The 23,237-nt window shown below is 46.9% G+C and overlaps 1 protein-coding gene and 1 pseudogene across 7 annotated transcripts; both read left to right on the top strand.

The window, feature by feature from the left end:
• Positions 1-9,938, top strand: part of LOC136460722 (cytochrome P450 94A2-like) — a 36,716-nt pseudogene extending 26,778 nt beyond the window's left edge.
• A 5,940-nt stretch (positions 9,939-15,878) lies between these two features.
• Positions 15,879-22,965, top strand: LOC136456168 (peptidyl-prolyl cis-trans isomerase CYP57-like). 7 transcript variants are annotated; one of them, XR_010759368.1, is made up of 13 exons: positions 15,879-16,243; positions 16,511-16,689; positions 16,794-16,892; positions 17,047-17,150; positions 17,235-17,379; positions 18,015-18,231; positions 18,358-18,415; positions 19,072-19,276; positions 19,436-19,609; positions 19,702-19,888; positions 21,797-22,040; positions 22,462-22,552; positions 22,639-22,941. XR_010759368.1 is itself a non-coding variant. In XM_066455953.1 (11 exons), exons 1-10 carry the CDS (start codon positions 16,024-16,026, stop codon positions 19,840-19,842), a joined length of 1,542 nt encoding a protein of 513 aa, XP_066312050.1. In that variant the 5' UTR covers positions 15,879-16,023; the 3' UTR covers positions 19,843-19,888; positions 21,797-22,965. The 7 variants fall into 7 exon arrangements, 2 of the variants coding, with proteins under 2 accessions (XP_066312050.1, XP_066312051.1); XR_010759367.1 differs by having other exon boundaries at positions 21,797-21,868; positions 21,960-22,040; positions 22,462-22,931; XR_010759366.1 differs by having other exon boundaries at positions 22,462-22,942.
• Positions 22,966-23,237: the final 272 nt, after the last annotated feature.

Consider the following 23,237-nt stretch of genomic DNA (forward strand, 5'->3'; position numbering starts at 1 on the left):
CACCCCACCGGACACCCACGAATGGCCCACTTGAAAGATAAGCACCCTTGTTTACTTACTGTGCTTATTAATTTTACTACCGAGCCTCCCGACCCCAGATGACGATAGGGGGCATGGCACATCCCTCGGGGGTTGCCTAGAGTGTATAGCCATTTAGAACATTCTCTATACCTGACCCCTCCTTATGTTTAAAAAACTAGAGGCATGGTGTGCAGGTGTAAAACTTTGAGTAAAACTGATGAACCGCTAGACCCTATGCCCCTAGCGGCTACGGTGTTTTGTTCACCAGCATAATTGAATTCACAGTTCCCCGTATCCCAAGCTTAGCATCTGCCTTCTCGAGAAGGGTTTGGAGGGGTTGCCCACAGAATCTCCTTCAAGGAGGAGCTATTAGGTCGCCCAAGTCAATCGAATGGCTCGAATCGCCGCCAAGAGACAGAACAAAAAATTGCGATGCTCGGCAGGTTACACCGGCCCGTCGCAAACGTCGGACCCGAACCCTACATGGACATGTCCAGTAAGAACTTTCGATCACTCATGCACCAAGGGTAACATCACCGACCCTTGGTTTGTTCCCATTATATCATACATTCGTTCCATATATTCAAGGTTTGCATATGCAATTGCTGCATCTCCAACGCATGGCGTCACATCACAAAGCGGTAGTCGCCTCATTCGATATGAGTGGCAAATGACTGAGGTTCAAAGCTAGCCCACGAAGGGCTCGAGGCTACCTCATGTCAAATAGAGCTAGGGGAGAACAAAAACCGAGATGAGCCCAGCGGCCTTTCCTGACCCCGCTCAGAAGCGGATAGGGACATCTTGACCTTTCTCGTTCGATTCTAACCTCTTGCCCAACCCATAGAATCTCCACGAGGGAGGCCAATGGACCACCGAGCCTATCGAACAGCTCGGGCATCTGTTGAGAGGTGGGTTAAGAAGTAGTGGAATGCCACATGAGGGCTCTGCCGACCCTGTCAATGGATGACGGACCCAAATTCCACAAGAACATGCCCATTAGCGAGCTCATTGAGCACGACACTTGAGCTGTCGAGGCAAGTGTCGTTAGCTCAGTCTCTCTGGTTGTGGAAACCAAGGATAGGATGATGCGTGAGACATGGCCGACCCCTATCAGACCCTAAGGGGCTTAGGGGCTCAAGCCATCCTATCCTAGATTGAGAGACTGAGGACCAAAGGCCGACCCATGAAGGACCCGAGGCCGCCTCACGTCGAACAAGAGCTAGGGGACAAAATGTAGATGAGCCTCAGTGGCCTTCGCCCAACCTGCATAGAGATGGATAGAGTCATCTCAACCTTCTAGTTCAATCAAGCCTCTAGCTGAGCCCATAGAATCCCCATTGAGGGAGAATCTATTGGAAGGCGGGTTAAGAAGCAACGGAATGCCACCCAAGGGCTTCGCCAACCTTGTCATGAGTGATGGGACCGGATTCTATTCGAACATCCCCGTTAGCGAGCTCATCAAGTGCGTCACTCAAGCCGTCGAGTCAAGTGACGTCGCTTCAACCCCTCTAGTTGCAAAAACCATGGAAGGGGCGATAGTCACAAAACGAGATGACCCTTGACCGAATCCCCACCACGCGCAGGGGCTCGGGGATGGTCGGACTTGCAATGAGACCGAACACATGGTCGCAGAACGATAGCTAAAATCCTAAGTAAGGGGTTCATGTGAATACAAGGGTAAGTTCACTACCCTCGCTTCGGTCTCTAGTAACATCCGGCCCCAGCGACCGCAAGGGGTCGGATATCACTCGAGGGCTAATAAAGGTATAAACACCTCCTTTTTTCGAAACAGTCACTGCGTCGGACCTCTCCCTCACATTAAGGTTAGCGGCAAGGTCTGTGGGAACAAATAACCGAGCGTGCCTGGTAAGACTACAAAAAACCCATGCCCCGATGACTATGATAACTTTGCTCACCAGCATAATAAAAAATTCCCTCTTATACACCTTGGGCCCTACGGTCTTAACGAACGGAAGGGTCAGATCGCATGAGCACCTTCTTTCGAACGCAAAAAGGGAAGAAAGAAAGTTCAAACGAAAATTACAAATTTGTTCGAATGAAACAAATTATGAATCTGTCTGAAAGATACAAAAAGTGCTGACACTTGTCCATAGATTAAAGATAATGTCAAATCAAACCCATTTGACTAACTATCCCCTCTGGGGGACCACCCTGTTTTGATCCTATTTGCTAGGTTCCGCGCAATAGGAGTCACTTTTGTCTCGATCTCATCCAGCTCAAAGACTTCATAGCCAGGCGTGAAGCCAACGCTCATTATCTCTAAGTCATTGCTCTCCGCATAATGAGATCGGGCAGCAGCAAAGGCTTGGGTGATCCCGACATGAAAGCATCCTCCTCAAACTGGCACACCTACGCCGTGATGTCCATGGTAGAGCCGCAAGCGAACTGGTTCCTTCGGTCATGCCACCCCTAGGTCATCGAAGACCACCCCGATGGCGGCGCATAGGAGATTGTCCTCATCGCTCTCCACCTAAAGGATCCCCCGTGTCTTCAGCTCCATGGCCAGCCGGTAGAAATGCTCTCAGCCTCTAGCCTTTAGGCTACCATGGTTCCAAGATCTGCTCGAAGGGAGTTGACCTTCTGATGCGCCTCATTGTACTCTCAGAAGGTCCGGTCATGCTCCTCGAGGGCCGCACCATGCTCCAAGCAGTCTCTCCATAGTCTAGTGCAGCTCGTCTGCTCCTTGTGCAGTCGGGCTATCGTCTCAGTGTTTAGGCTCACCCTCTGCTGCAGGGCCATGGACCTCTCCTCCGCTCCTTACTTGAGCTCCCGCTCCGTCTCCACCATGGCCTCGGCATCCCGTGGAGTAGATCATCATGCTCCTTTCGTAATCTGGTGGCTTCCTCCTCGTCCTGCTGTGCTTTCACTAACAAATCCTAGAACATCCTATGAGCCTCCTCTGCATCCCGATGCGTCTCAGCCTCCTGCTGCCAAAACCGGCCGCCTCCTCAGCTAAGGGAATTAGCTCGCCCACCTGCTGTTGTGCGGCAGTGAGCTTGGCACTCACATCTCCATGCTGCCGGGCCTCCTAGGTGAGGTGGTCCCATTCCACCTTCTGCTCATAGAGGAATTGGATTTCTCTTGGCTACGAGCGGTAAGGGACTGAAAAAATCAATGTTAAAAACACAAAAATACATGAAGAAAGAAGAAAGCGAGAGGAGATTAAGCAAATACCCGACCAGTAGGAACAATGACGTCATAGGACGCCCCTAGCCTGGTTTAGGACATCCACCATAGCTGAGATCCCTCCATTAAGACTCTCTTGCTCTATGCTCTTGGTAGCATCGTCAGCGAGAAGAGAATCAATGATGGTCTTGAGGATCCATCCACTAGAGCAGCGACTCACCCCGCGTGGGCGAATGGCTGCCCCTCGATGTCAGGGCCAAGGGCGACCCCCGCTGGTCCTCTACACCACCGCCACAATGTCTAGGGATCCTCTGGCCGTATCCCCCTCCGTCTGGCCTACCTTGAGCGCCGTCGCCTGGGCCACCGGTGGCACGGATTGCTTGCTCCCTCGGGCACTGTTGTGGCTGTCCGTGCTACAAAACCGGGTCACTTGTCACGATCATGGAACACCCTCCACGTGTGATGCCAGGGCCGTCGACTTGAGGCGTCGAGCACCCAGGCAGTCAGATTGGCGCCACAAGCGTGAGCAGTAGCCTCTGTGATCCACTCGATCCGATATGTAGGGTAGCAGGAATTAGCTCCACTACTAGTTGCTCGGCTGACCCCCAGGGCACCTGCCTTCAGCCTCGGCGTCCACTTGACCTACCGAGGGCATGGGGTGCCACCAACGGCGATGCCTAACCAGTCAATGAGGCCATATGCCTAACCGGGTCCGATGAGGCCACAACATCGGCTCCGCTCCTGCCTAAAACTGGAGCGATGTCGGGCGACGACCCCCTATCTCGCCTGAATGGCGACACTCTTCTTGGGCACCACTGCTAAAGAACCACACCACCTTAAGACGCTGACAAGAACAACAAAAAGCATGATTCACGACGAAAATAGAGAAAAACAGAGGATCTGGTGGCTTACACCAGCGCTGTTGGGCGGGGCCGTTTGGGGGATGAACCCCCTAGTCTCTACTCAGCCTCATCAGGTGGGACCATTTTGAGCCCTACCCCCTACTCCTGGGCAAAGGGTCCCATCTCTCTTACATATGAGGACACGGTAGCGGAGCCACCGCCCTCCACTGACACCTCAGGCGCGGTGGCTGATCCACCCACCTCTATTGGCTCTTCAGGTATGACGGCAGGGGCCACCCCCCCTGCACTAGCACCCTAGGTGCGGTGGTGGACCCAGCCACTCCTACTATCTCTTGGGGCAGGCCGACGGTTTTGCCCGTCTCCGCCAGCCCCACAGACGTACTTTCTCCCATGTGGAACGGGAAGGGTCCCTGCATTAACGAGTGGGTACATGTCAGCGCGTCCTCACTTCCTAGGACTACATCATCATCTTCCTCATTGTCCTCATCGTCGTCATTGCTGTCTATCTCCTCTCCTTGCTCGCATGCTTGCTATTTCTGCTGCTTCTTTTTCCTCTGACCTCCTCGTCTTCTTCTACCACTCGCGCATGGTGCGATTCACTGCCGCCATGAGTGGTTCCTTTGGCAGCGGAGCCGTGCGTTCCATAAGGATGAGCCTCTTTGGCTAGTCCTGCTATCTTAGTATCAGCATCAAGGGTGTCAGGAGCTCAATTGAAAGGGAGACACAGGAAAAAAGAACTTACGAAGTCGATGTACCCTAGTTCCAGCCGCATTGGGGGGGGGGTGCCTCGGCACCAGATACACAAAATCAGGAATGACGCCAGTGTCATCCTTTGAAGGCTCCATTGCCTCCTTGGTTCGCTGTGCCACTTCAGAGGGGGAGAGCGCTTCAATCGGCAAGAGCCATCCCATCAAGCGATGCTCTAGGCACCATCAGGTACAGGGGAAGCACGTGACTCATCAGCGCACGCCACCCTTCACGTATGGTAGGCGCTAATGATCCCCGACCCCTTCATGCCCCTCTCATTCAGAATTTGGAGGGCAGTGAGATGGTCCTAGATTTTCTTCTTGTCCTTATCCAGGACCCCCACATCCTCCACGATTTGGAACCTCTTCGATGAGACGAGCTGTGAACGCCAACAAGGGGGTGGCTACGTCATTCTTGACGTAAAACCAATGCGAATGCCACCCCTTGTTGGAGGCCGATAGATGCATCGATGGGTACTCATTGACCCGGTTGTTGCGGAGCGAGATGCCGGCACATCCCATCGACACTCTCAGCTCTCGCTTCTTCTCTCGCTTCTTCAAGAGGGTGACGGTGAAGAGATACCACCATAGGTCAAAGTGGGGACTATCCCCAACAATCCCTCACATAGGGCGATGAACACCGCAATGTGCTAGGCCCCATTGAGAGTGAGGTGCTGCAACTCCACCTTGTAGTAACGCAGCAACCCCCGAAGGAACTTGTGGGCGAGGGTGGCGAATCCCCACTCATGAAAGTGAGCAAGGGAGACAACGTAGCCTTCGGGCGGCAATAGTGTGTCTTCATTATCGGGCAGCTGCCAGTGCTCGGCGGTAGTCCACGCGTAAAGAAGGCCATGGCAAACGAGGCCCTCCAGGCATTGGAGGGTGACATCAGATCTACACCACTGCTCCATTAGATGATGGGGGTGGTTGGATGCGAGCTTGATGGCGATGTGGGAGGCTTAGGCGATTGGTGGCGAAGGTTGTAGATGCAAAGGCGAGGAGGCAAAGTATGAAACCCTAGGGGCAAACCCCTTGGTTTTATAGGGGCGACAAACACGAGAAGGGTAACCGTCCACCTAGATCTCTGTGCCTACCATGATACACCACCACGTCAGATCACGGGATATGCGCTCGTGATCCCTATCCTTTCCCACCAAAGTCGTGCCAGACGTTTCGCATTCCCGGGCAGACTAGGACTCTTTTTCCCACAGAGGGGATACGGGTCAAAAAGCATTTCTCTGGCCCACTTGGGCCTAGGAGTTCAAGGGCTGGCCCAATAGTTTTGACGGTCGTCCCAACAAGGGATGGGCCCGCGAGTGGCCAAAACTCATGCGCACGAGCCTCAAGGGAGTATTGATCCATGATCAAATCTCAACCGTACTGACCCTGGATGAATCCCCGTGAATGGGATACCAGGATTCCCTTTAAACTATCTAGTTGATCAAAACGCCAAATCTCACAGTCATACCCGCGAAGGGTTCGAATTACCCTCCTGGATGATTCTATCCAAATCACCCGGGGGCTCGGGGGCTACACCCGATGGATACGCTCATGCGCACCCTCTGGCAAATCAAAACACCCCTTAGGCGACTCTATCCGAATCACCTAGGGGCTCGAAGGTTACACCTGTCGGGTGCGCTCGCGCGCACCCTCTAGCGAATCAAAACACCCCCCGGACAATTCTGTCCGAATCACCCGGGGGCTCGAGGGCTACTATCAGGGACTGAATACTAGGGTGCCCAAAGAGGAGAAGCTAATAACCATCAAACTATTTGATGCTTCTAAACAGGCAAGATCGCAACTACACTTCTTGCCTATACGACCGAAGATTGGCTGCACCTCGCCTGGCCCTAAAGGGTTGGCTCTGCCTCGCCCGACCCTCGAGGGCCAAACTCTGCCTCGCCCGACATCTGGGGACACACTCCACCTTGCCCGACCTCTGAGGGCTAGCTCTGCCTCACCCGATGGCTAGGGACTAGCTTCGCCTTGTCCGACGTCTAAGGGCTGGCTCCACCTCACTTGATGGCTAGGGACTAGCTCTACCTTACCCGACGGCTGAGGGCTAGCTCCGCCTCGCTCGACGTCCCAGGGCTAGCTCCGCCTCACCCAACGTCTATGCCCTGCTCCTTCGTAATGACGAGCATAGGGCAAGACATGACACTCAAGTCAACCGCGGTACCGAGGACCATGCCCTGCACACCTATGGGAAAGTACCGTCTGGATATGATGGGACAGGCGCTTTAAGCCCTTCCAGGCATGACAGGGCCTAAACAGTGTTGTAGGTGCCGCCTTTTTGTCTTACAGTGTTGTTGGCGCCACCATAAGCCCTTGAACGTGGATCCTGACATAAGCATACGACAACCACTACAATCTAGGAGGGAACTCACATCATTTACAGTAATGAACGTATGGTCACTTCCCCATCTACTCCCCGTAGGGTCATGGCTTGGCACCGTGGCTTGCTAGACCATCTACCGGAGTAGGATAGGATGTGACCACTTGCTGAACGAAGCCAGAGCATGGCCCTATCAGGATCAACGAACATGCTATCCCTAGCATCATCTACCATGTCAGCAGGGCAGGCTCAAGGGAAAAGGAAGACTCGGCACCTTCGAAGGACCTTCTCTACCTCTGATTTTTTTTCTGTTTCTCCAATTTGTAATCCCTGCTCCCTCTTGGTCTATAAAAGTGAGGGCAGGGCACCCCACTAAGATGACAGATCAATTCCACACACAGCACATCACATAACACACAGCCAAGCAGCAACTGAGCTCTTGGCATCCTTTCAACCATTCCATCAGAGACTTAGGACCTATCTCTCTCTACCATTTGTATCCCCTACTACGAACCTTTTTCAGTGCTAATAACATGAGTAGCAGCAAACTAGACGTAGGGACATTCTGCTCAAACTAGTATAAACCTTGTGCCCTTTAGTACAACATCCGAGCATAATGCACAACAAATATAAATTTACTAGTTAGTGTTTATTCAAAACATCAACAAAGAGCATTCGGGTTTATAGCTTTGTGGTGTATAGAAAAGTGGGTTTAAGATCCTTTAGTATTTTGTTATGGAATTTGATATGAATGAACAAGCAAGAATTAAAGATATATGGTGCGCTGAATCAGTGGCCTCCCAGAGTGTCCATGTACATTCTCTTTGGTTGGTGCGTTAGATCGAAATTCCATGACTTAGATGAAGCGTGTCACAACCGGCCTTCCTCCGTACGCCTTCAATGAAGTATGGGTTCCTTGGTGATCGTACCCGGCACACAAATGGATGGTGGCATGTAGCAGGGGACGATGGATTCTCGGCATGCATGGCTAATGCCTAATTAGTATGGTGGTCGGCACGCATGCGGGCGTGCTAGGGCATAGGAAAGCGCGGGTGGTCGACACCATCCATTCAATGAATTCTCGGCATGTATTCAATGAACTGGGAGCCTGCACACTATTTGGCGGACTTCACACTTATCCTCTTTCTCTCTCTCTCTCGTGTAAATGGCAGGCGGCAGCAGCTGCTTGCTGCTCTACTCCCTCCCTCACTCTCGCTCACTCTCAGCAGTGGCATAGGAGCTCTGGCGTGGGCAGTCGGGTCCAGCGCAGCAGCCACCAGCACAGGAGGCCCCTAGCGTCAACGAGGCCTCGCTCACGCCACTGGCGTGCGTACACTCCTAGGGTGGGCCCCACGCGGAGGTGGCGTGGTGGCATGGCCCGAGTGCATGGCGTGGTGGCGTGGCGTCCTGGCATCATGGCCTCAGCAGTGGCGGGCTCCCACACGGAGGCGGACACGGCGTTGCTGCTGCGGCATGCGGCGAGCAGCTATTCTAGACGAATGCGACCTCCATGCAACAACAATGGAAGCCATCCACCTTGCCAATGTGCTCATCTTTCTCTTGCCCATTGTCTTCCTCCTCCATCTCCAGCGTCGTGGGCTTCCTCCAACCAAGCGGCCAGCAACAATGATGACCCACTTCCCGCACCCCCCAGTGGAAGCTGGTGTCGCACACCTTCTTGTCCTGCTCGCTCCGTTGGTTCACTGACAGCATCCTCGACGTGCACCTATGCCACCCCTTCCTGTTGCTCCTGGATGATGCCACCGTGAGGGACGGTGGGGCCGTCAATCTGCAGGACACGTTGTGCCAGTTCGGGTTCCACGCCATCTGCCATGTCACGTTCAGCGTAGAGAGCATGGACGGAGGCAACGATGACCCCATGACGCAGCAGGTGCTCTTCATGGCGTTTGACACGGCCGCCGCGATCTCCTTCTGGCTCGTGCTCACGCTGGCCACGTTCGTGCGGTGGCTCACCAAGCTCCTCGACGTTGGCAAGTCACATCAGCTCTAGGAGGCCATCCATGTCATCAACGCCTACGCCATGTCTGTCGTCAAATCAAAGGCGGTGGCATGTCACAGGAACGGCGTCGATGATGGGAGCACGGACCTACTATCATAGTTCATGGTGGCCATGGACAATGACAAAGGCAGTGGTGGCAGCGTGCTTGGCGCCATGTTCCCCATGCCAGCGGCCAAGCTTTGGTTCTTGCAGGATGTGGTCATCACCTTCGTGTTCGTCGAGAAGGACACGACATCGTCGGCGCTGACCTGGTTCTTCTGGCTGCTCGCCATGAACCCGCGGTGCGAGCAGCACGCGCACAAGGAGGCCATGTCATTATCATGCGATGATGATGGTGAGGTGAAGGGGATGCACTACCTGCATGCCGCCATCACTGAGGCGATGCGGCTGTGCACGACGATGCTGTTCAATGGCCAGGTCATGGTTCATGACGATGTGCTGCCGAGCGACGCGGCGCTACGAGCGGGCTGGTACACCAACTACTCGGCGTACGCGATGGGCCAGATGGAGAAGTTGTGGGGCGAGGACTGCTTGGAGTTTGTGCCAGAGCGGTGGCTCGGCGAGCGCAATGAGTTCGTGCCGGTCGACGCCGCACGGTACCCGATTTTCCATGCTAGGCCACGGTTGTGCCTCGGCAAGGAGATGGTGTACGTGCAGATGAAGATGGTCACCGCGGTCGTACTCTGGAGTTTAGGGTCGACGTGGTGGCACCGGTGGCTAGCATGGAGGCGCCGCTGGCGTACGAGATGATGACGATGATGAAGATGAAAGGAGGGCTATTGGTGTGGCTCAAGAGGCAGGAATAATAGTCCTAAGTCGTGACAGACTAGTGATGCTGGTTGTTGACACGTGAATTATTTGGAAAAAGACTGCGTAAAAGTCATCACACCACACAGAAGACGGAGTCCCATCTAATGTTTGAAATAGCCAGATACATGCACTGCTATAGCTGGATTTAGCCTTAAAAAACCTGATGCTAAGGTAATCCACATTTAGCGCTAAATTATCCTTGCCGCTACTAGCTGGAAACCAGTTTAATCTAGGAAGTGTATGCAATTGCAGTTATGAATATGAATGAATCGCAGCTCAAAGAGAGGACAACCAGAGTGGCACCACAAAAAGTCAAAATGATGGACCCACCCACAAAAAATTAAAATAATGAACTCACATGATACGCAAAATTAAAAAGGAGGAAGGTTATCAAAGTAGAAAATTAGAGATACGAAGGCATGCCATCTAGGCGACCTCCCAAGGTGTCCACGTATGTTCTATTTAGTTGGCACGTTAGATAGAAATTTTATGACTCAGATAAAGCGCGTCACAACCAGCCTTCCTCCATGCATTCGACAGTGAATAGATGAAGTAAGTGGACACATTCAATGAAGTAGATGAAAAATTGAATGACCATATATGCAAGGACAATATAAACTGTAGGTGTACTTTGCATGCAAAAAGTTAGTACGGTAGGGGGCTTTACATCACTGTGCTTTCACGTGTCCTTTACATAAAAAAGTTACTATGACAGGAGGAATTTACATCACATGTGCCTTTTCCCTTTACATTAATGAATTTACTATCAATAGATACTAGGCAGTAAATTTCCATGCATGCCAGGGTGCCTTCCTAAGCTATCTAGAAATTCACTCAATAAATTTAAAAGCACTGGATATCTTCACCTACGCAGAGTGCGTCAAAAGCAGGTGAACACATTTAATGCCTCACATCCATGCTACCATCAGATAAAAAACAAGTCGGATAGGTGGGCACATTTAATGCCTCTCCTCCTTACCATTAGATAAAAACAATTCACCCACCATACAGGAACATTTGTACTTACACATGCATCCATGCATATAGAAGACGGATTGGGTTGTGTGCACGTTGCTACCAAGGTGGTCGGTGGTTGAGGTTGGTCGTCATTAATACGTCTACCATACTTGCATCTGCACCTTGGTGGCCTCTGGCAGTCCCATGATACCCTAAGCAATGCTGAGCGCAGGACTGGAAAAGAAGTAAGACATGCATTAATGAGTATATTTATTCCCATATTAGAGGGGCTTTAGTTCCAGCTTGGCTTTGTAGGTTATACGAGATCTACAACAACAATTTGGATGTTACTACTAATGCTCCAGAGGACAACCCAGAGAAGGGAAGCAACTGCCATCAAAGTTCAGAAAAACCAACGTAGGCATCAGGCAAGAAGATCCTACAAGCTCCACTATGCTTCTGTTCTTGTAGTGCAAACTGCATTGCGAGCAATGGCAGCACGAAAGGAGTTCAGATTTAAGAAGCAATCTACAGGAGCAGTTACAATTCAGGTGGTTTTGGGCTATTTTGATGAGTACAATGGCACTAGTGTAGAATCTTACATCTAGAGTCTTTTTAAGATAAAAAAGAATTTTTCTCTAAAATACCATATATGTGTATACGTGCTAAATTTTTTCTAAAGATATTGGATATGGTCGAGAGTACCTAATCGTAGCTGCATGTATATGCACCCCTAGCTTTGTTAGTCAAACATTTGTATATTTTAAACCATTAATCTCCATCCAAATTATATAGATTCATGCCACTATTTATTTGATGACTCTAGAAATTAATTTTATTATTATACAGCAGAGGCAATATATTTTTAAATTTACTATGAGAAATGATTTTATAATATATAATTCATAAATTGTGAAACAAAAAAATATTTAATGATGGTAAAGGATCATAATATTTGACTTATAACAAAGCTAATGTAATATGTCAAATAAATAACAGAAGTACCCTTGCGTTAGGAGTGAAGGTGTAACACCTCTGGTGTTATGAGCTCACTAAGCGCTGAGATTATGACTTGAGAGATAGATCTATTAATATAGTGAGTTAGTTACGTAAATGCCTATATGTGTTAATGAAAAAAAACCTAACGCGAAGAGTAGAATAAGTAGTTCTAAACATTGGCACAGAAGCAATTTTTATAAACAAAATAAAATATAACTTGTACTTAGTACTTGAATAAAATTTAGAGCGCAAGTTTAATAGATGAAAATGCAACTTTTGTTTTGGTAAATAAAAGTTGTTCGATAGTATTTTGATAGATCATGTTTGTGCATTGTATTGCACATATTGCTTGCAGATACTCCATCCATAGGTGTCATGTGTGTCGTATGATGCACGACTGACTTGTTCCTGTTCTAGAGTTAATGCTAAACTATGACTTTGTGCTTCGTGTCGCCTGTGGTTCATGCCTGCCATGACCTGCGTCTCCTCGTACTCTTTTCTACGCTCTTGTCGAAACCTTGTCCTACAGTCGTATTAGTCATTAATGGCCTCGAACATCGCTCGCCTCGAACGCACAAAAAATTCGGTCAATTTATTTATAGTGATCTCGTTCTGAAACCTTGGTCGACCACGCCAGGACCACCGACCGCTCTGCCTTTATAAGCAGGGTCTGGCTTAGCCGTTGGTACCACCACTCGGTGCACTTTAGCTCGCCTAGCTTTTCCTTTTGAGCCAGCTTTTCGCTCAGTCCTTCCTTACAACCATCGCCAGTGATGGCATGAGCCTGGGTTAGTAGTTACTTCCTGGACACTGAGGGTTTTCCGAAGATCCTGTATGCCACCCTGCAAAAGCTCGGAGTCAAAGATTGTCTCGAGTATAAGGGTTGTGAGTATGAAAAGCATGGCACTGAGCGGTGTGAAGTTACCGTCTACATTAGGAAGAGTGAAGAGTTACCTGACATCACTGAAGGCTAGAATGTGGTCGCAACCGGGTTTCGCTTCGTCGACACCTACCAGGTTGTGGCCCGCAAATCATTGTGTTATCTTTGTCAGATCTATGAAGAGCCCATTGCCCGTACCCCCATGAGGTTCTTTCCACCTTTGGAAAAGAATCGACGGGCATGGAGGGCTCGCATGGAGGTTTTGCAAGGACGGGATGCGCAAGAAGATAGTCCTACCACGGTGCACTTGACCACGTACCTGCTTGCTCTGGATGAGCAGTATGACCGGCAAGCCTCGGAGTTGAGGAAGTGCCTTCGGCGAGCTGAGGAAGCCGAGATCTTCTCTAGGATGCTCCAGGTTTGGCTTGCTGAAGCGCATGCCAGTGCGACAGACACTGAGAGTCGGGAGACTGCCATGTCGGAAGCTCTAAAAGAGGCTGAAGATCGACATACCTATCAGTTGGGAGAGGCCTACCTTATCACCAGGGCCAAGAGGAGGATGCTGGCTGCTAAATGGTAGGATCCCTTGATCGTGGAGGGGATCCCTGCCCACCCGCTAGAAAGAAGAAGAACCAGTGTTGTAGTACCACCAGCACCTCCACCATCGGAAGTGTCAGAAGTAGAACCCTTGATTCCTCTCACTCAGCCATTGTCAAGAGAGGAGGTAGATCCATAGCCAGGGCGATAGAAGAATCCACCGAGCCCGAGAATAAAGATGCGTGGTCCAAAGTAGATTAGTTGCCTTGGGATGATGTACCCGTAGTTAGTAGTGTCTTTCATCGCTGTCCACCGATATTGTAATCTTTCTATTGTATTTCGACCGTAATTGTTGAGGTAGTCAGATCTTAGGAAAAGTGAACGATGTATCGAGAATGGGAGAGTAAGTACATGTATGTTGTACCAGCACAAGGACGTTCAGAATATGCATTTTATTTATTTCGCTGTGTTATTGCGTCCATCTACCTTAAGTCTCGTTAGATGTGCTTACATTTTTTGAGGTCGATGTTAAGTGGGTTACAAGAGAAATTACCATTCGGATGCCAGCAGACCAGCCGTGATTGGATAACATAGGACACTGTATCGACTAATTGTGGATGTCCCAATAGAACACTTAAATCTCTTTAAACCAAATCCGTTGTTGGATTTGAAGTCCGTGTCCCTTGTTGCGAAAGGAACCCTTGTTGTTTCAATCTTCCCTTGCAATACTCTTTTGATTCTGTGGTCTATGACCCCACCGTCTTCATTGCGTGTAAGTTGGTAGTAGTTGCCTAGTTAATAGCTTATGAAGCCACGACGAAACTGAGGGCCCCTGTGGAACAGCTGCCAAATGGTGATGCTGCTCGACATGCACTAGTATCAAGGTTGTTGACCAAGTACCTTTACCAAATTATACCGCCATACCACTTTTGATACAAATATTCAGGTGTTTGAACGGAACATCCACAACGGGTTGATGAAATAGTGTTCTCTCAAAGTAAACAAGAGGAGGTGGTTTCGGAGAAAGCATGAATGTTGCGATCTCACTTCATACAAAGGTTGGCACATATTGTGGACAAGGAAGGGAACAAAAGAAGAACACCTAAGAAAAATTAGCCTTGGGTAGTAGGGAGTGCTTAGAAAAGTCTGAGTGGATGTCAAGTCCCAAGCACTATGGCCAGCTCGACCACGCTATGCACGCCGGGTCGCTATCACTGCGTGCCCCACGGACGCCGTCGGTGTCGGGCCCATTAGCACCATGTCCTCGCATGGCCGCGACATCGTGCCGCACTCATCGTTCTCGTGCACTGTGCGCTTCTCCTTTTCTCGGCCTCTGGTCCGCTCTTGATGGCCCCCTCGTCCTCGTACCGGACCCCCTCCCTTCTTTCTTCTTTTGGAGACACGGCCGCCCGCACGTCTTCCTCGTCGAGCGAACCCTCTCTCCTCTCCTTTATTCTCCTCCTCCACTCGCTTACACAGGGAGAGCGTCATGGCTGACTTTATCCCCACGACGTGAACCGACAGTGTATCCCATCCATGTCGTCTCCACTTCCGGTGCGCTGCGCTCCATCTCCGTTCGCCACTATAAGATGCCCTTGGTCCTTGGTCTTCTTCTTCATCCCTATCTCTCTCGAATCCGAAGTAGAGCTACAAGATCCAGTCGTCATTGTGAAGCTAGATTTGTCTCACAGAGGTGATGGTGTAATCTGAGAAGGGATCTGGTTTTCGAAAAAGTTCAAGTCTACTGTTGGTTAGTTTGGTCTTAAGGTTTATGATGTTTGACTTCTCAGTCTCCTGTTTCTAGATCTGTTGGTCATACGCCATGTTTTGGATAATTATTATCTTGTTGTTTCTCCATTGTCCTCGTCTATTCCGACTTCTAGAGTAAGCCTTGATTGTACTAGGTTGCTTTTAACCATGTAACTTTAAATTTCGGTGTAACTTAGTGTTCGACGTCGTGTAATCTTTGGTGTAATTTTAAATTTACGAAATATGTTGTAGTTTCGCCTAAGGGGAGTAGATCCTAATTCACTTTTTTGTAAACCCTCGCATTAGGAGACGTACTTGTGTTGTAGTTTTTGCTCTTTCCACCTATAATATAATCCTAGCCAATGTTGTACTTTGAATCTAAGAGTGTTAGTTGCCTGAGCCCAACTCTATCAAATACTTCTTTTCACTAACATGTCATTGATTTGCTGGCCTAGAATAGACACCATGTAATAACAACCAACCTCTATGTTGGTTTACAACGTTGTAATGAAAAAATCCATGTTACCTTTTCTTCCCATATTTTTCTCATTTAATGTACCAAATAGACAACCTTTCATAGTAACACGATGAAAAAACATATTAGACATATGAGCCATATTTTTCAAATTTTTTTCTATACTAAGCACATCACCCGTAGCGAAGCGCGGACAACAATGGCTAGTTTTTCATAATGACAAATCAATCAATTGATACAAAAAAAAAACCTATACATTCTTTCATTATCCATCGATAAAAGAATCGACATAGTCCGTATTCGCAAACAGAAAGCGTGGACCCGATGAGCCTCTGACCCAATCACCCAACCACGAACCGGACGAACCGGCCCGCCCCGCCCGCCCGACCGACGCCTAGGCCGTACCAACGGGGAGTAGGGGGAGGGAGCACGCTCGCGAGGTAGAGCGTCGAGGCGGCGGCGGCGGCGACAGGAGGCAGGCAGGATGTCGTCGGTGTACGTGCTTGAGCCCCCGACGAAGGGGAAGGTGGTGGTGCAGACGACGGCTGGCCCGCTCGACATCGAGCTGTGGCCTAAGGAGGCCCCCAAGGCGGCGCGCAACTTCGTGCAGCTCTGCCTCGAGGGCTACTACGACGGCACCCTCTTCCACCGCGTCATCAAGGACTTCCTCGTTCAGGGCGGCGACCCCACCGGCTGCGGCACTGGTACGAACCCAACCGACCGTCCCCCTCACCTACCTGTACCTATCTAGGGTTTCTGATTCCACATCGTGATGTTGATGTCTACTGAATTGATTCATAGTTTTCGATCGGATTACTGATATCTCGAATTTGATGTATCTGTGCCTGGGTAACATTACCTGATTGTTTTGGTAAATAAGGTTGTGGCCTTTTGTTGTGGGTGTCAGGGGAGGTGGGGGTGAGGTGCTTCGATTTGGGGCTGATGACATCCTTCTGGTTTTGCTCCTGCAGGGGGCGAGAGCATCTATGGGGCACCATTTGCGGATGAGTTCCACTCGCGGCTGAAGTTTAACCACAGGGGTTTAGTGGCTTGTGCCAATGCTGGCACACCTCATTCTAACGGAAGCCAGTTCTTTATCACCCTTGACCGTTGTGATTGGCTTGATAAGAAGAACACCATCTTTGGTAAGGTATTGTGTCTTAGCTCGAGACTCAAGAGCTTCTTGCAGTGCATGTCTTGGTAAAATGTGGTGTTCCTTTGGAGTTATCATGGTTGACTACATATTGCCTGCAGGTTACTGGTGATTCTATTTTCAACCTTCTTTCCTTGGCTGACGTGGAGACTGATAAGGATGATCGACCTGTGTACCCGCAGAAAATTCTTTCAGTCGAGGTGTCTATTCTCAACTGTCATATTTTGTATTTATTTCAAATTATGGTAGTTACCCATATTTTGTTTGGGCGATATATAACCTACCTTATAGTTTCTCCATCATTTGTCAATCCGAACCAATTTACCCTTCTGGTTCCTTTTTCTGTTTCCGTAGGTTCTCTGGGACCCATTTGAGGATATTGTTCCAAGGCAACTTAAGAAGGTCGAGTCTGTTGCCAAGGCTGATGCTGAGGTGAAACCTAAGAAGAAAGCAGTTAAGTAAGTAGTTTCCTCCACACTGTTCTTAGGATGACCATGCAATGCCTGTTGGATTAGTTTTGACCCAAACTGTTAATCTTTCAGGCAACTTAACGTCCTCTCTTTTGGTGATGAAGTAGAAGAGGAGGAGAATGAGGCAGCTACCTCTGTTCAGGCCAAAATAAAAAGTATTCATGATGTGTTGGATGATCCCCGCTTTCTTAAAGGGGAACCAGAGGATGTACAGTTGGTGAGTTTTGTCACTTGTGATGGAAAAAATGGTCAGCATCATATTACCTATTAAGCAAACTTTTGCTGGTGAACATGCCATGCTGAAAACAAGAAGACAATACCCTATCCAGTTGGCAACTATGCTATCTAGAATGGTGCTGTCTCTGCCACATCAGTACACAAACCATCTTGCCTTTTTTTTCTGTTTGTTTTTATAAGTCATCTTTGCTCTGCTCATTAAATTTAAGGCCTCTAGTATTTGGTTGGTTTAGGATTTTATATGTATCTTTTACTCTAGTCAGCTGGTATTTTTTTGTCACTTGTGATAAAAAATGTTCAACACGTGAACAACAAATATTTAGCTAGTGAATATACCATGTTGAAAATAACAGGACAACCTTATCCTGGTGGCAGCTAGGCTATCTAGAACTGTGCAGTCTCTGCTACATCAGTGTGGTTACTATATTACGCTGTTTTGGTACTTAAGTCCTGTTTGCTGAATGTCTTTCTTGTGGGCAGGCATCCTTTTAGTTAGTTTAGGGTGCAATCTGCATCTTTTTCTCTGGTCAGGTTTTGCAATTATAGTGTTACCTGCTTCTGTAACTTGTTTCTCTGCCAAATCTAAATAGCATTGTGCTTATTCCCATTTTACAGTCCAAGGAGCAAGAGGAGAAGAAAAAGGATACTGTTCAAACTGTCAGGGATGCTTTGATCTCAAAGAAAGTTGAATCAAGAGAGCAAGAGCATGCTCTAGTGTCTGATGATTATCCTGAAGATGAGAATGAAGAGGATTTTGACAACAGGATGCGCTCACAAATCCTTAAAAAACGTAGAGAGCTTGGTGATGTCCCTCGTGAAACCTCTAAAGCAGGTAGCATATTTTGTTTAAGTTTCAAGTTTCTATTAGAATCGTGGTTGTCCTGAAATTAGAAAATCAGATGCAATCCTTTTTTACTCATGGATCTTGATTAAAAAGCTACTGCCCTCTTTGGAACAGATAAACCACATCATAAGGATAAGGAACTATCAGACCGCAGGTCCAATATCCAACATAGGTATGCTTGTCCTCTTTGGAACATACATTCTCCCCATATTATCATGCTCCCCCTCTCCCACCCCCAACACACACACACAAAATAGGTAATGATAGAAACACATTCATTTCAAACTTATAAGTAGCCATTATATAGCGCTGATCAATTAGTTACCTGGATCTGGTGAATACCCTGCAGCATTTTGTTTTTTTTTTTCTATATGACCCTTAACTGAAAAGTCTTGATTTCTTTACAATCCAAGGTTAAGTGATTGGTTTCTAAAAATCTGTCTGGTAAGACTGTTACCAGTATATAGCTATATATACAATTATTATGCAAAAATTTATGTACTTGCTCATGGTTTTTATACTTTCTTTTTCATCTTGCATTTATTTCTTATTCTTATTTTAAAAAGAAGAAACAGTTTGTTTATTCTTCATTATCTTGTCGTGGTGAAAAGTGATTCTATTTCTTTGCACTGTATAAACATATTGCTTGTCAAAAGCAGGGTTACCGTGTATTGAATAGCAAATGTTAAATATATCTTATCCTGGTGAGAATGGAAGAAGAGTTCCTGCGTCTTTGCATGTTTGAAATGATGTAAACTTTAGACATGTATTCTATGGATATTTGTGTAACAGCTTTTTCTAAAGTGATTCCTCATTGTTGGTTTATAGGAGGGACAATGATGAGGACGATGATCAGGAGCATGAGCTACAAAAGGCTAAAAAACTATCCTTGAAGAAAAAAGGTGCTGGCTCAGAAGCGAGTGCTCAGAGGATGTCCAAAGCAGATGCTAATTTGCAGCTACTAAATCCAGCTGAGCAAGAGAGACATTTGCAAAAACAGAAAAAACGTCGACTCCAAGGCCGCGAAGATGAGGTAAATGATTTTTAAAAAAAATAATATAATAATTTCCACAGTTCTCATGCCAAGATAGGTCATGCAGATTTATGTCATGGCATTGAATTGATCTCTTTAGCTTTTGTGTTGCTCAAATTGGGTGTCCAATGCTTCTTACACGTTTTTTTTTGGTGTTAGACTCTAGCGAAGTTACAGAAGTTCAAGTCTTCTTTCCTCAGTAAGAATCTTGCTACCAATCATGTCAAAGAAAAGAATCCTTCTACTGATAAGGTGGAAAAGGAAGATGAAGAGGAGGATGACTACAAAGGGTGGCACACAAACCGATTGTCTTTCTTACCCAGTTCTTCCAAGGTTGATTGCTAGCCTTTCTTGCCCTTTATCACACGAGGGAAATAGATGCATCATGTAAAGATTAGGAATGACATTAAACTTGGTCTTCACAGGATGGAATGGCAAGGAAAGATGATCCAGATGACTATGTAGTGGTAGACCCGCTTCTGGAGAAAGGAAAAGAAAAATTCAACAAGACACAAGCAAAGCTTAAACGGAGAGAGCGCGAATGGGCAGGCAGATCTCTCACCTGATTGGAAAGCTTAACTTTGTGTCAATGCTCCTTACCTACCCTGGACGGTACTGAACCACCTCTTGCATTTCCAGTTGCTCTCGTTAACATAATAGTATCTGCCTCGTATTTTTCCTTGAACATTGCCAAATGCCAGTGCATCTAAACACATTGGAAAACATTGGAAATGATGCAGTTTTGGCATGGTCTTGGGACTGCAAACTGTGGGCATGTTTTCCTTTCTAGCATTTGTCATGATTGCTTAAACTGTAAATGCAATTGTACAATAGATTGGTTATATAGGCTCACTGTTGAAGCAGCTCTCTGTATCACTAGCTATGTAATATCTGTTTCTCTGAGGAGCTGAAGCTGACACAATAGCTTTTGTCTCAATTTTCTTATTTTTATTAAGAGGCCGAATAGGCAGTCATTCGCCTCCCTAGTTTGCTCATGAAAGCCCTCAAGGTTGGTGGCCTCATTCTTGCTGTCAGGGTCTCAGGGATTCTCCTCACGCATCTCTTGGAGCTCTCATGGATTTCTACAATTCATGTTACTTAAAGATTTAGACGGTAGGTACCACAGGACCTGTCTGCGCAAATCTAACAAAACACATACAAATACTGTGAAAAAAAATCTTGTGTAAGTGTATTGCTCATTTGTGTTGAAAAAATTATCTCAGGCACAGAAACTAGAATGGGCCAGTGCCCAGACCGTTGCTCTGGCCGAGTCAAGAGAAGCACACGCTCCACCTCGCGCTGTGATAAGTGGCGCCCTGACCGATCATGGTTGTGGCTCTGTGTCACGCAGTACCGATATAAGGGGCAGCGAAGGGTCCTACTTTGGCATGCTTAGGCTTGCTTGCAAACATTGTTAGTCATATTTCTTACATCGTCACTCAACCACCAAATCAAGACCCTTGCTAGGGTTTACGTTTTCTTGCACTTAGAAATCAATTTCTAGAGACACATGAATAGCACAGGTTGGTGCATCCACTGGCTAAAGATCAATTTCATCTGCTTCTGAAAATTGTTTTTTTGTGGTAGTGAACAACCAGCTCTCACACAAGTTCATGAATCTCACAACCATTATCAGTGTCAGACAACATTTTCTTGAACAATGTTTCTTCTCTCTCTCTCTCTCTCTCTCTCTCTCTCTCTCATTAAACAGGACACTGAAATGCCAAAGTGCTTCATTTTTATTCACGAACACCTTAGTCATGCCTGTTCTTAACTCATGTCCATGCATTTGGATCCAAGATCCACAACCAAAATTTTAGACTTCTCTGAGTGATGTGGATTTTTTCTAGTGTTTTAGCATTCAAAATTTAGTATAACTTTCCCTACCAAATGCCTCATAGTAAGAATTCTTATGTGCTATGGCTAGTGGTACTGTTGGGGATTTAACTTCGCCAAGAAAACTCAGCCCCTAAAACTTTGAAGTTGAAATTATGATTTCTATAACAAAATTTACTTGTAGGAAGAAGTAACGAAGCGAAGGTGAAAATTTGACTTCGTAAGAAAGATTTCGTCTTCGCTGGTGAAAAGAAGAAAGCAAGAATTAGTCGAAGACAAGAGTTTGACTTCGCCTAACATTCTAAGAGAAGAAGAAAATCAAAGCGGAAATCGACTAAGTCTGGAAGACGAAGACATCGATGAAGTTGATGTACAAAAGTTAAAGAATGAAGGCTAGAGAGGAAAAAACCTACTTCGCCCTTGTAGTTGAAAAGGACGGTAACCATTTGAATTGGGGGTAAAATTGTCATTCTATGTAAAGTACGAAGACTAGGACCCCTATAAATACCCCCTCTGACATTTACAGTATGTTCATGAAATGAATATAACTTTGTCTTGTGTTTAAACTTTGATGCTTGTGTAATTTTTTATCCAACAGGTACTATTTTATTAGTACTTAAAAATACTAGGAGAATTTCACTATTTTGGTAGTGATCTAACTATCGTCTTCTTTCTCATTTGCAGGTTTCTCTCTCACTTGCATGAATCGGTACTCACTTCTTTTCCCTCTCACTACAGGGAGGCTGAGTATCACTGGTAAAATGTGGTGGCGAAATTTTGTTTTGTCACTAATTGCCATATTATTAGTGACCAAACTAATTTTCACCACTACTGTGTCTATTATTAGTGTCAAACTACTATATCACCACAGGATGCACCTTCAGAGGCTAATTTAGTGGCGAAACATTAATTTGCCACTAATAAATAGGTTAGTTGTGACTAAATATTTTTTCCTCACAGCTATTGCCATTTATGAGTGATCAAATATTATATTGCCACATGGTTCAAGATTAGTGTGAAACTGTTGTGGCAAAATTATATTTTGCCACTATTTACCATATTAATCGTGGCTAAACAATTTACCCCACTATTATTACATTTATCAGTGACAAAATTTTGCATCGCCACATGGTACACAATTAGTGAGAAAATGTTGTGGCAAATATTCTTTTGTCACTGTATACAAGTTAATTGTGAGAAATATATTTTCTTGCTATATATATTTATTAGTGATAAAAACACGTGTTCCATATGACGGCAAATATTGTATTATCAACATTTACTGCATTATTTTTGACTAAATATTACTCTCTAACTATTGTATATTAAAAATATATATTACCTGTCAGCAAGGGTGTTGGACGCGAGCCGCCTCAGGCTCAGATTTAAGCGGTGGCCATGGAGATGGAGTTCTGGGTTCAGATTTGTTGGCATCCTGTGGTCGATCCAAAAATTTAGGATCTTGCTCTATTTTCTTTTTCTTACCCTTTTTATGGTGAACATTAATGCCGATGAATACATGACAGGTAGCCCGGTTATTTGTGAAAAAAAATTGTGTGGGCGACGGGCCCACTGAACCACCGGTGCGCCCATACGTTGGATCACTGACGCGTGGCGAGGAAAACTAATCAACGTGCGTCGGCTCCTCCCCCGGATGTCTCGGCTCCTCGCGTAGCGACCTGCAGGCTCGGTCATCGGCTCCAAGCGCAGCACCATGTTGAGCGCTTGATTTGTTATCTTCGCCACGTGTCAATGATCCAGCCTAGGGGCGCATGGGTGGTTTAATGGACCCGTCGCTCACCCAATTTTTTTTCCTTATTTGTGGAGGACCTGATTTTGTATTTGACAAAGATTAAAAGCACCATAATTTGCTTTATTAGTCATAAAAAATATGAGTGAGTTCATTTTTTGTAAAAAAGTTGTCATCCAAAATAAAACTAATACGGTTCGAACGTGGATATTTGACTTGATCCGTATGAATAGATAATGATGTTTGAAAAATGAACTAAATTAAAATATACTCTCTCAGTTTCAAACTACAAGTTGTTTGAACTAAATTAAAATTGAGATGGCAGTGCAGTGCCTTCGCCGGGGCACCGGCGACGCTGCCTCTGCTGCGGCACCG

Source organism: Miscanthus floridulus, chromosome 6 (genome assembly GCF_019320115.1).
Source record: "Miscanthus floridulus cultivar M001 chromosome 6, ASM1932011v1, whole genome shotgun sequence".
In the NCBI taxonomy this organism is placed as follows: domain Eukaryota; kingdom Viridiplantae; phylum Streptophyta; class Magnoliopsida; order Poales; family Poaceae; genus Miscanthus; species Miscanthus floridulus.

What these genes read in the sequence shown, in the direction of transcription:
- LOC136456168 (XM_066455953.1), top strand. Translation starts at nt 16,024, where the DNA reads ATGTCGTCGGTGTACGTGCTTGAGCCCCCGACGAAGGGGAAGGTGGTG. An exon ending in CCCCACCGGCTGCGGCACTG is followed by an intron (nt 16,244 to 16,510) that starts GTACGAACCCAA and finishes TTGCTCCTGCAG; the next exon opens with GGGGCGAGAGCATCTATGGG. An exon ending in TCTTACCCAGTTCTTCCAAG is followed by an intron (nt 19,610 to 19,701) that starts GTTGATTGCTAG and finishes TGGTCTTCACAG; the next exon opens with GATGGAATGGCAAGGAAAGA.